The sequence below is a fragment of the Urocitellus parryii genome, chromosome 3 (assembly GCF_045843805.1).
Source record: "Urocitellus parryii isolate mUroPar1 chromosome 3, mUroPar1.hap1, whole genome shotgun sequence".
In the NCBI taxonomy this organism is placed as follows: domain Eukaryota; kingdom Metazoa; phylum Chordata; class Mammalia; order Rodentia; family Sciuridae; genus Urocitellus; species Urocitellus parryii.
In genome coordinates this window covers 24,335,332-24,347,962 of record NC_135533.1, presented here as the reverse complement: position 1 = coordinate 24,347,962, position 12,631 = coordinate 24,335,332, and the positions used below count along the sequence as shown (strand labels likewise).

The following is a 12,631-nucleotide window of genomic DNA, read 5'->3' as shown; positions in this document are numbered from 1 at the left end:
CATTCCTTTTCTGTCATTACAATCCAAGAATGATGGAAAAAAGGGGAGAAGTGTCAACTTTGCTTAGAGCTGAAGAGAAAGTATTTCCCCTCCCCATAATAATTGCTGGGTTCCCTAATCTCATCAAGCACAAAATAATCAGGTGCTAAGAACAACTGAGGGATGAAAAAATTTTTCCTGTAGGAAACTGACTTATCTCCTATATGAAAATCTTTCTCGACCTTAACAAAACCCATTCTACATATGATCACAAATCCATCCCCTATTTATGTCTTCTGATAAAGTTGCTATAAATGATGTGCTTAACCTTGTGAACTCCATATCTTCTGCTCCATTAATTCATTATTTTAGACAGTTTTCTATTAATCATTAATTTTAATTTCTAATTGATTTCTATTGAATCCTTTTTGTTCTTTTGAGTTATACATGATTATAGAATGTACTTAGACGTATTATACATACAGAGTATAACTTCTCATTCTTGTGGTTGTACATAATGTGAAGTTACTACACTGGTTGTGTATTCATACAGAAACATAGGAAAGTTATGTCCCATTTATTGAATCGTTAATTATAAAATCTAGAAAGATGGTTTTGAATGATTTACAATACCCAGGTTTTAAGTCCTTCCTGTTACACATTCTTTCTTTGTATAAATATTAACTGAGCTAAACATAAAATGCCTTAGTTTTCCTTAATTCACCAACTTAGGTAAAACCAAATCATACAAATCCCAGTGGCAAGGAGCCTTGAGGTTCCAACACTTACAGACATGGGTGATCTGAACTGGAATCTGCAACGCTGTCATAGGACTTGGAGAGATGGCTGTATTATCTTCCAACCGGGCAACTCTTATCTGAACATGCTGTACACTGGAATTGGAATTACTGTTTGGAACTCCAGATCCTGATTTATTCTCCAAAAGTGTTGGGTTGTTTTTTTGGTTCTCATGTAACTGTTTAAGACCTTTTATTAAGACTGAAGGGAGATGGGTAGACAAAAAGAACATGACTCTCCGACAGACCACCATCTAAGCAACAAGGGAGGTGGGGTAGGAGGGGTAAGGAGGGAAAGTATTTGGAATAAATAATTGCATAATGAATGTGAAAACTAATCAAAATAACAATAAAAATACTAAAACATCCATCTAACAGATTTTTTTTTCCCTTTTGAAAAGGGGGTCTTGTTTTGAAAAGGCTGGTCTTGACCTCCTAGGCTCAGGTGATCCTCCACTCCTAAGCAGCTGGGACTACAGATACATGCCACCATGCCGAAGCAGATTTAGAAAATTCTTAATATCATGTTTTTGCCATCCAAGAATAATAATGAAAAAGCCAAGAGTGGGCATTGTTTTAAAAAAAGTAAAAATAAAACATTTTCTAATTTCCCAGGGCTTACTGACAGAATTCCTTTTATTTACGAAGAATATTGTCAATGCTAAGCAACTTATTTTTAAACAGTATTCATTTTTCTCTCAGTGATTCAAAGGCACTTGATTGCCTGTATGCTTATACCTGCAGAGGAAAGTATATGTAATATGCAGCCTCTCTTGAGGTCTTGCACAGGGAGGCCAAATATAGATTTTTTTTTAATCAAGTGAAAATTCCTTAGCATTTAATTCTCTTTTAGGAAAAATTTAAGTTGGAATTTTATATTAAGGGATGAATTTAACAACCTAAATTAAATAGGCTATACAACTCAATTTAATGCGTAAGTGCAAAACATGCAAGGAAAAGTATGCTGTCTATAAGCAAACCCAATTTAGGATCTCTGGATTTACCTAACAAATGAAAATAGAAATTTACAGAGTTTTTCTTTTATAGAATACATTGCCAAAGATTTTCTCTAAATAATCCTGTGAAGATATTTAAAATTATAAAATTCATAAAAGTTTATTTAAATTTAAGTACTGAGAAAGAAATCTGTACAAAAGTAAAACGTACAATCTATTTCCTATTTATAGTTTATGTTGACAAACAAGAATGTGTAAATGTATATATTTTCATCTTTTGGCTTCAGGTATTACAATCACATTAACTTTTCTCTAGGGAAGACAGTTACTCAAAGAAATAGGGCATAAGTAAAAATCTGCCATGATACATCTTTACATGGCACTAAAGAGTAAATATGGTAAGAGAAGGGAAGGAATTAAAAAGGCAAGCAATACATTACCAGGGAATGAAACATCCTTATGATTTGCAATTTGCCTTTTGATGGTCCACCATTTACTTCGAAGCCACTGTGGCGAACGGACACTGCTCCATCCCTCAGCTAACAGATCCCAGTTTATGTCATTTTCATCAGCTACATCAAGCTCTGCTATCCTACAGGTTACAAAAAACCATGTGTTAGCTGTTAAATTAATTTCTCCCTAAGAACCCTCCTTTGACTAGGTGATGACGACTCTGGTAATAAAAGGAATGGCAGATTATGCCACTCTTATGCTGCATGGGGAAAGGATTCCAGGAATGCCGACTTGCTTCCAGAGTTAAAAGCTAAGAAATACCATCAGCCGTATTAACCAGCGCACTAACCCCTTGCAAATGGGTATAACCAGATGAAGTACTGTGAAGGAAAGGGAGTAGGCTAAAGATTAGAATAAGAACAGGTTTAGTTGTACAGTGTTCTTCAGTGTTTCATAGTATGGCCTTTACTACATTAGTTTCTGCATCTTTTTCATTTGTAAAACAAATGGGTTTAGAAATGAGCTATTTATAAAGATGACTAATGTAATAAAATACCCTTAAAGACACAAAGACAAAACCAAAATTCTTAGTTGTACTACCAATAGTACAACTAAAAAAAATTTTTTTTTTTCTTTTGGTACGGAGAACCCAAGGGCACTTAACTACTAAAACATCCCCAGCCCATTTTTTATATTTTATTTTGAATCAGAATCTCTCTTTGAACTTGTAATCCTTCTGCTTCAACCTTTTGAGCTGCTGGGTTTATAGGCAAGTGCCACCATGCCTGGCTAAATTGTGGGTTTTAAAGGTCTATTAACTATTTCTAGTTTTAACTATTGTGATGATCTTGATTTTAAGCACGGTAGCCACAAAAGTTTCTTTCTTCAGTGTCTTAAATATTTTCTTGCTGCTGTTTTTGTTCACTTCAGTCACTGAATCATAATGGTTAAACCAACAAATTTAAAAAAAAAATAAAATTGGGGTTATTATCTTAAAGGTGTTTTTTAATTTTTCGAAGCTGATGGTGTAATTATGGATTGGGTCCCCCTTCTTGACAATCTTAGCACAGTAGCCAAGGATTGAAGGGCATGGAGACTGAATAGCTCTATTACCCTAAACATGTACCCCTAGGCTAGGAGGCACATTGGTGAGACAGTGGAAAAGCTGCACTGCCGCTGCCTGTGCCATACCTGTTCTGTGGATATAGAGGACTTCAGTCTCCACGCCTTCAATCTGGTACTTTGCCCGGGCACTAAATCCACTAAAAAGGAACAAACACAAAACAAAACAAAAGAGCTCAATATGAATGGCTCTCTATGGAAAGGATGTTTTTCAGACATTAGGCATCTAGGAAAACTAAAACAGGAAAGTCAATCAAGACATCCACAGTAACTATTCAGTTTCTATTAGGACACAAACCTGAGGATGAGATTGATTTCATCTTCCTTGGTCCACTCAGTACCCCCACTCTGTTTCCAGTTCAAGTAGTTGAGCCACTTAGAACGACACTGCTTTTCTGAGCGGGTACCCACACGTTCAGCCACAGCTGCCCAAGACACACCCTGTGTGACTATGTCACCTGGCTCAGTGCTCGTCAACTCATGAACCACCTCTGCAAGTCTCTTTTCTTCTTCTTCTGTCCATTTCCCTGAAAGAAGGAAATAATCCAAACTACCACTGCTACCTTCTTTTACAAATTTGATTCAGCCTTATATTTCCAAGTACTGGGAAATAGGCAGTAGTACTAAGAGTTTATTTGGTGAATGGCCCTCTGGTAGGAAACCACATATACCTACTGATAATTGTGTTTTATTACCCCCAGTAAAGGTCTCAACACACACACACAAAACAAAGAATCATAATGGAAAGGACCAACTGACTTTTTAAGTCAAGAAAAACTACCCTAAATATAACTATGAAGAATTATGTATTCTCAAGTTATACCAAGAACTTATATAAAAACAGTAAGATGGAAAGAGCCTCAATGATGGCCCAACAGGCCAGAAACTAATGCTTTCACTAAACTCCTACTCTGCAGAAGTGTGGAGTAAGTTAAGAGGCCAACAGTCACAAGAATGAATGATGAGGGACATCTACCAGCTCTACTTATTTTAGTAAAGACTAAACTTATACTATCTTCTTTCCCCACTATCCCAACTCCACACTAATGTGATCAATAAAGTTTGACACTAGTATTCATACCCATTTTTACTCCTGTTTTTTTAAACTCATGAACTTATGAATAAATAATATCAAATATTCCGTTTTTGTGTGTGTGTGGTACTGGAGATAAAATCCAAGGGTGCTTTAACACCCAAGGTAGAGTAGATAAGAAGGATATATTCTTGATTTCACTTTAGTGTAGTGAGGCTACATATACCCTAGAAGCTGAAGCTAAACTGGAAAACTGTTTTTGTTTTTACTTAAAGGATAGATTTAGAGAACCTTTAGAGAACATTAGTTCCCCTCTATTCTAATCTCTGTTTTAAAGAAAGAGGCTCAAAATGATATTTTAAATGATAGTTAACAACAGAACCTAAATACTGTTGTTGAAGGTTAGGTTTAACATTATCACCAATAAATTTGTGTGTATTTGTAGTTTGGCCTGGAGATTAAAATACCAATAGTCATAAGCTGTTTTTTTAAAAATGGAAAAATATACTTTGAGATAAGCAAAACACATATAAATCTTTTGAACACACACCTTCTTCCTAACTTGGGACTTGCCAACAACCAATGTTTTTTTTATGAACATGAGATGATTCAGTACTGTTAATATTAAGTTAAATGGACCTGAATTAAAATCCATTTTCTATATACATGCCTTAAAATACTTTCTCAAGAATTGCTACATAAGTGAAAACATGTTAGACCTAAATCCTTTTTTGTTGTTGTTGTGCTGGGGATTGAACCCAGGACCTTGTGCATCACAGGCAAACACTCTACCAACTGAGCTATAGTCCTAGCCCTGAAAAGTCCTTTTGAAACTTAAGAAATTCTGTGTCCTTGTGAACAATGTCACCTTAAAAAAATAAATAAAGCACACAAATTAAGATTAGTTGGACCTGTTAAACTGAAGGGCAGGGAGAGGAGAAAGAAAAAGAAGAAAAGGAGACTAGAAAAGTTGAATTAAGCAAATGATATATTTTTTTTCCTCTCAGAAGAAAAAGCAGTATCTGCAGGGCAAGAAGCTCAAATAGTGACCCCACCGCCAAAAAAAAAAAAAAATCTCCCACCAGCAGCATTCAAAGTACCTGTGTTGCAAGTATCCTTCATCAGTCGGCACCGATCTTTGACGGAAGATGCACTTCTTCCTAGGGCCGCCCCTATTGTTGCCCAGTCATTGCCATGCTTTATCCGGAGCCTAAAACAAGAGTCTGCCAATCAGCATTTGGTTCAACTGTTTTCTCCCTTTTAATTTCATCATTTATTCTTCATTCTTCTTCTTCCCATTTGACTGGTTTGGAAGTTGTGGGCAGCAATACTTTGAGAGCCAAAGTTTGAAAGTGTGGCCTTTTATTGGGGTCCACAGTTGTCTGTGGGTGAAAAAAAACAGGCAGCAATTGCCCTTTTCCTGGGTCAGAGAAGAAATAAGTAACTTGGATATGTGTTCAAAAAAGACCAAATTCCCCTCAGGTTATTGACACAATCTCCCAGGTAAGCCCCAGATTTATAATAGTCCATTAAACCATGCTTTTTATGACCCTAACTCAATGAAGCAAAAGTATATTTCTGAGACTTCAACAACCTTTACAAGGTAGTTAGCAAGGATATTCAGTGAAACATTTGCTAACTCACCATTTTAGACTAAGTTGTGAAGCACAACCTTGGTTTTGATTCTATTATATAAACCCCCCAAACCAAAAATGGCCCTCTTCTGAAACCTATTAGTGGTCTGAGGAGTATTCTGTGATTGACAATAGGAGACTAAATTGGTATGCTATGGACATAGCTACTTTGTGCAAGTCTAGATCAGATAAGCTCTTTTTATGGTTAATCATGTTTAACAGCAGGATTAAACTATACCAGTCTACCAAAAATCTCAAAATTTTAAATTGAAACTTAAAAAAACCCAAGACAAAACCCCAACAATTAGAGATAATGAAAACAATTTAAAACTTACTCCTTGAGTTTCTCAATTTCTTCAGGTGTATATCTAGAAATACAAAGAAATTTTAAAAAGAGATAAATTAACATTAGGAATGCTAAAAACCTTAATAAAAATCAGAATTTCACTTAAGGAACTCAATATTAAGTCAGCTTATGTATCATATTTTAAAGTAACCCATTTTAAAATGACTCAAAAGTTAAATGCTTCTATTGTCTTAAAAAAAACAATGATTTTAGCAATTTTCTCTATGAAAATTCAATATTTAAAATGATTTTGCTCCTATGCTCCTAACTCTTCCTTTATAACAAAGTTTAGTTTAGACACACTGAAATTGTAACTATTTCAGAAAGACTCATTGATAACTTAGCTAAAGGAAAATTCTCTCAAGGCATTGAAAAAATTATCTTCCTTTCATTTAGTCAAGCATGAACTTCTGGCATAAACTTGCTCTTTATTTCAATACAGCCAGTGCACTCTTCTTTTATAAAATGTCCATTTATTTAAAAATTATAAAAGGCCAATCACTTTTTAACTACTTGGAAGGCTTATGAAAAATTTAGTCACTCTTGCTTCACTTTTTAAAAATTTCTTTTCCCACTCACTATTTATTTCCCTTCAGCTTTCAAATATATTTTCATTAGCAAGGAGCTGAAGAGCTAGAGAAAAAGCAGCACTTGAAGCTTGGTAATATCTAGTAAGCTAGATTACTGCCACCTAAAATTCCCAAAGAGAAATTTAAAATGTCAGTAACACCACATAATCACTGAAGAAAATTAATGATGCTTTAAATAAATGCTGCCTATAACAGAAATTCAAGCACTGTGTCCAGAATTAGTTATTTTCCTCTCTGGTTTTATTTTAGAAAGGCCAGAAACTTAGTAATGTTACCCCCCAAAAAAGAAAAATTCACATCAATGAATTTAGAGTTCTTTTAACATTACCATACTTTGTTATTTACTACAAATAAGACTCTGCCATATTTATATATATATATATATGTATATATATACATATATATATATATACATATATATATATACACACACACTCAGATTCTAATTTCTAAGAGGCCTTATGATGAGGTTTTTTAATCATGTAATCAAGGTAGACCTGAATGATAAAAATATTAACTGTAATTCATAGCTGTCTTCACTTGAGGCCCCCAGTCATAATTCAACTAAAAAAACAAAAAAGACAATTACTTAAATATTTCCCCTAATTACATGAAAACATGCAGCATTACAAGTTTTCATACTTTCCCACATGGTTTCTGTCATCATACATGCGAAGCACTCTTCTATAAACTGCAAACAAAGGCCGGTTCAGACCCCATGCTATAGTCCTGTAGAAATCTTTTCTTTCGTCTTTTGACATCTCAAAGATGATTTCTGTGGCATCTTTTATTCCGCGTGCCTAAATGGGTTACATTTCTTTGATTTAGGGATTTCTGATAAAATGCATCTGGACATACTATGCTTTTAAAACTTGTTTTAATGTTAAAGTTCATTAATTGCATTTAGAAAAAGAGTATAAGGCTAATTCATTAGTAAGTCAAATATAAACTTTTAAAATGTTGAGATAATAAAGTGATGTTTAAATGCTCCAAAAGCAAGTTGTATTAGGTTCAATAAATTCAATTTCTGCTAACTCCTTTTAAAACTATATTAAAATTTTTAAAACAAATATATAGTAGAAGGAAGAAAATTATAAAAGCTAAATTAATTGGAAATCATAGCACAGAAAGTATAAGAAAGCATAGAAAGGATAAATGAATCAAGAAATTGGTTCTCTGAAAAGATATATTACAATTAAAATTTGAAATGATAAAATTTCTGGTGAAATTTTTAAAAAGACAAATAATATTAGGAGTGAAAAAAATGGAGCCTATGTGGAGATGCTGGAGAGATCAGACAATAAAAGAACATTATATACAACTTTCTGGCAATAAATTTGAATTTAGGTAAAACAAGTAAATTCCTAGAAAAAGTCAACTTACCAAAACAGACTCTGGAAAAGAGAGAAAATCAAATAGGCACAAACCAACAAGAATGTTCTTCCCTCAATGAAAACTCCAGGTACTACTGTCATTACAGGTAAATTATACCAAAAAGTCATATAACTTTGATCTAAAACTATTCTACAGTAAAGAAAATAGTGAGGATACTTTCTTAGTCATTTTGGCGTAACCTTAGTAGCAAAATCAGATAAGGACAGTTTTAGAAAAGAATTTTGCGGCCAACCTCATTTATTAACATAGACCCCCAAATCCTAATATTTTAGCACTGAATCCAGCAATGTATAAAGTTAATACATCACTGTAAAAAGTGAGTTTATCACAGGAATACAAACTTGAGTCAACTGCAGGAAAAACTACTAATATAATTAATCTCATCAATAATTTACAGAATATAAAATCTCAAGAAAATATTCATAAAAATTCAATGTTCATGTAGAATAAAGCTGAGCAAATTACAATTTGCTCTGGTCGTCTAATGCAAGAATAATAAAAAGGAAAAAGATTGGAAAGTAATCATTTTAATATGCAATACATGTATAAGCCCAATTTCAAGAAAAAAATTGTTGATTTCAAAAAGGCTAAATTTTAGCAAGGTTGCTGGATATAAAATCAATATATAGTTATTTGCAGTTCTATACAAGGCTTATATTTTAAAAGTCATTATTTGTGATAGCAACAAAATTAAAGGCATCAAGACTAAATTTTTAGGCCAAGTTATGAAAAGTCCTTTACAAAGAACATAAAATTTATTGAAAAATTTTAACAAGGAACTAGCAAAACTGGTGAGTTATACCACATTCAAGAGGAAGATAAAATGCTGAAAAGATGTTAATTCCCCCAAACTGATGTACAGGTTCAATGTAATACCAATGAAAATTCTATCAAAGCTTTTAATTTACTGCAAACTAATTCTGAATCTATATAAAAAAGTAAAGAGCCAAGAAGAGCTAAGGCATTCATGAGGAGACTTGTCCGACCAGATATTGGGATTTCTGAAGACAATGTTGTACTGAAGCAAGTATAACAAAGAGAACCTAGAAAACCTATAAAGAAACTTATGGAAGCTTGGTTTAGGATAGAACAGACACTGTAGTCTGGGAAAAAGACTGACACCCCCAAAACAATGCTAGGATAATAAGATAGAACTAAAACCCTACTTCACATTTATGGAGGTGACAATATGAAAGGAAAAATTGAGAAAATCTTCATGCCTTTGAAGCTAGGGGAAGATTTCTTAAACATGCAAAACATAAAAGTAAAATGATAAATTTAATACTGGAATTAAAAATTTCTTCTCATCAAATATATCTAAAAAGGAAAATATAGGCCACTAAATTGAGACAAGATAGCTATAACACAAATGACCAATAAAGCATTTTTAGTATTTAGCACACAAAGAGGAGTTTCAAAGAAGAAAGGCAAATGGCCAGTAAGTATATAAAAATGTTATTGGAGGAATATAAACTGAAACCATAAAGAAATACCATTCACAAAACATTAGACGTGAACATAGCAAAAATACCCAGAAAGAACCCAAATGACAATTAACTGTGGAATGAGTAACATGCAGTATATCTGCACAATAAAACAGTTAAATCAACAGAGGATGGATATCAAAATGATAATGCAGAGTAAAAGGGCAACTTACAAAATACCCTGAGAATGAATATGGGTAGCCTTCAAAACCAGGTAAAATTATACAAGCATGCATTTTAGATACTTTTGAATGTATGAATCTTCATGGTGAAAACTTTCTCAATTTTGGAATTTTTTCTAAAATTCTCTTTTATGCAGTTTCACTTTTGTAAATGATTAAACCTAAACATTTAAACACCTACATGCAAGGTACCGTGTTGCAGGAAAACCACAAAGATTAAAGAGTTTTCTTCCTACCACCACTTTTTTGCTTGTGGTAATTTCATTATCTTTTCTATATAAATAGAATATATGATGTTTACTCAGAATTCTCTGAGGTTTAAAAATGGCTCCACAGCACTTTTAGAAAAGCATTATATAATAAAAAGCACAGTCAGAATATTAAAACCAAACAAATTATGTTTTCTCAAGATCAGGGCAGGGTCTCCTGTAGACATTTCCTATTTTTGTCAATTCTATCACCATTCTCCCAATTGCCCAATTAAAATTTCTTTTAAGTTACTCCAACTCTTCTCCTACTTCTTTCCCAACACCTAAGCACCAGGATTCCTTATAGACTCTACTTGCTTATCTGTCTTTTCCCTGTATATTATAATTCTACTTAAGTCCTTGCCACTCGCCGATTAATCACTGTTGGAAGAGTCTTTGGGATCATTTATTCTATTTCCTATACAAGAAACCATCTTATTTCCCCAAGCCCAGTGGTATTTTTGTTGTTGTTGTTTGTTTTTTAAATCATGCTTTACTGCCTCATTTAAATATACAGCACTTTTTCAGTTTTAACTAATATATGTGACTAGTGAACAGCTGTTTTTTTTAATCTTTATTTTTTAGTTGTAGTTGAACAAAATATCTTTATTTTACTTATTTATTTTTATGTGGTGCTGAGGATTAAACCCAGGATCTTGCATGTGCAAGGCGAGTGCTCTACCGCTGAGCCACAACCCTAGTACTGTGAACCGCCTTTAATATACTTCTGGATATACTTTTCAATGTTCACTGTTTTATCTTCAAACCATAAACTTGGTGGAGGAATCTTCACTCATTAGTAAATAATAAAAGGTTATCAACTTTATAGTTTATAAAACTTAGCTTGGGAAGACTGTTCATATTCTAAGCAATGATGCATTTATATTGTATACATACATATATCAAACAATAAGAAAATTAATGGTTAAATAGATGCTGTACATTCCCTTTCCCAAACAATACTAATTTCCACATTTCAAACTTGGACTATTTGAATTTAATGCCATTATGGGGAAAGGTGGAAAGTGTCAGGAAAAGACTTCCAGGAGAAAAGTCTGGATCTGCCCTATTAATGTCTCACTTAACTAAGCAATCAGCCTTTTTCTTAAATACTTCAATGCCTCTTGTTTCCTATAGGATAAAGTTCTAATTCTCTGGTCTGGTTTTTAAAGGCTAGTTTTCTGGAGGCATATATGAAGATTCAAGTTAAAGGAATTAATCTGCAGGGTCTTTTGATCTCTGATTCCTTGCTGTTTACCATTTACGCATGCTATTCCCTCCAGTTAGTTAGTCCTATTCTAGTTCAAGTTCTACCCCTTGAAGACTCAGCTCAAATTCTTGCTCTTACAAAAATTTCTAACTGTTCCAATCCCGAGAATAAACTATTTCCTCTCTAAACTCTTGCAGTGTGACAAACATATATCAATCACATGGTAAAATGCCTTATGTTACTCTTCACCTGTTTCAGTTTTCCCAAAGGAACCCACAGCTTTTCAAAAGAAAACATTCTACGTTAAGGAGAGTCCTCTCTGTCCTATTTCAACAATACTACATTAAAAGGGCATTTAACGAAGAGAACTAACAAGCAAGTAATGTCTGAATATGAAAAGTAACTATTTTTAAAGATTTTTAAAAGCAAAGAACTATTATGAAATCTTAAGTTCAAAGCAGATGCATATCTTAGGATTTAAACAATATAAATTAAACTCTAACTTACAGGCTACTTGAAAAGACAAGACTTCAATATGCTGGGAGATTATTAAGACTGCCTAAACTTCAGATAGTAACTAAAAGCAATAAAACTATTTTAAATTCAGAATTCAAAATTGGCTAAAAATTTTATATTGTAATCATTCACCTTAGTATTATTAAGCTATAACATATTAGTTGATAATCTGTTACAAAAATTAGTGAAAACCTCATAATAATTATATGGAATACTGCTTCACTACTTTTGCAATTGGCAATAAACAAATTAGTGGAACACAAAAATATGTCATAGGGTACCTTCAGATAGCGTTCAATATTGTTCATCAAAATATCAATTTCTTCCTTTGACCACATCCCCTGCTTCCATTTATGTCCTTTAAAAGAAAGCAAGAAACATTACAGAAAATACTACTTTGTGAGAAGAAAATATTAAAGATGTGGTTTGTGATTAAATTATCAGTGGGCATAAAACAGCAAATTTAATTTCTCACTCATTTTAAACCTGAAAGATCCTAAGGTAAAGATGCTTTCATACCTTCTGGTTTTTAAGTAAGAAAACATCTGACCTATTGAATAAAGACAATGACAACTAAAAGATTTTTAAAACTATTACTTCTCACATCCTTTCAGAACTATGTAACTGCTAAAAAGAAACTTATAAAAATAAGAAAAATCAAATTATTCTTAAAACTTTTTGAAAAT

The 12,631-nt window shown here is 33.0% G+C and overlaps 1 protein-coding gene and 1 non-coding gene across 3 annotated transcripts in view; both read right to left on the bottom strand.

The window, feature by feature from the left end:
- Dmtf1 (cyclin D binding myb like transcription factor 1) overlaps positions 1-12,631 on the bottom strand; it is a 43,238-nt gene that overhangs the window by 5,230 nt on the left and 25,377 nt on the right. For both annotated transcript variants that reach the window (XM_026399345.2, XM_026399346.2), the window contains 7 exons: positions 12,227-12,303; positions 7,553-7,710; positions 6,310-6,342; positions 5,441-5,550; positions 3,606-3,834; positions 2,173-2,324; positions 769-978 (listed from right to left, as the gene is read on the bottom strand). In XM_026399345.2, coding sequence (XP_026255130.1) covers positions 769-978; positions 2,173-2,324; positions 3,606-3,834; positions 5,441-5,550; positions 6,310-6,342; positions 7,553-7,710; positions 12,227-12,303 — 969 coding nt within the window. The remainder of the gene's footprint in view (positions 1-768; positions 979-2,172; positions 2,325-3,605; positions 3,835-5,440; positions 5,551-6,309; positions 6,343-7,552; positions 7,711-12,226; positions 12,304-12,631) is intronic.
- On the bottom strand, positions 5,076-5,148 carry Trnah-gug (transfer RNA histidin (anticodon GUG)). Its single transcript has one exon. It is a non-coding gene; the product is annotated as a tRNA-His (tRNA).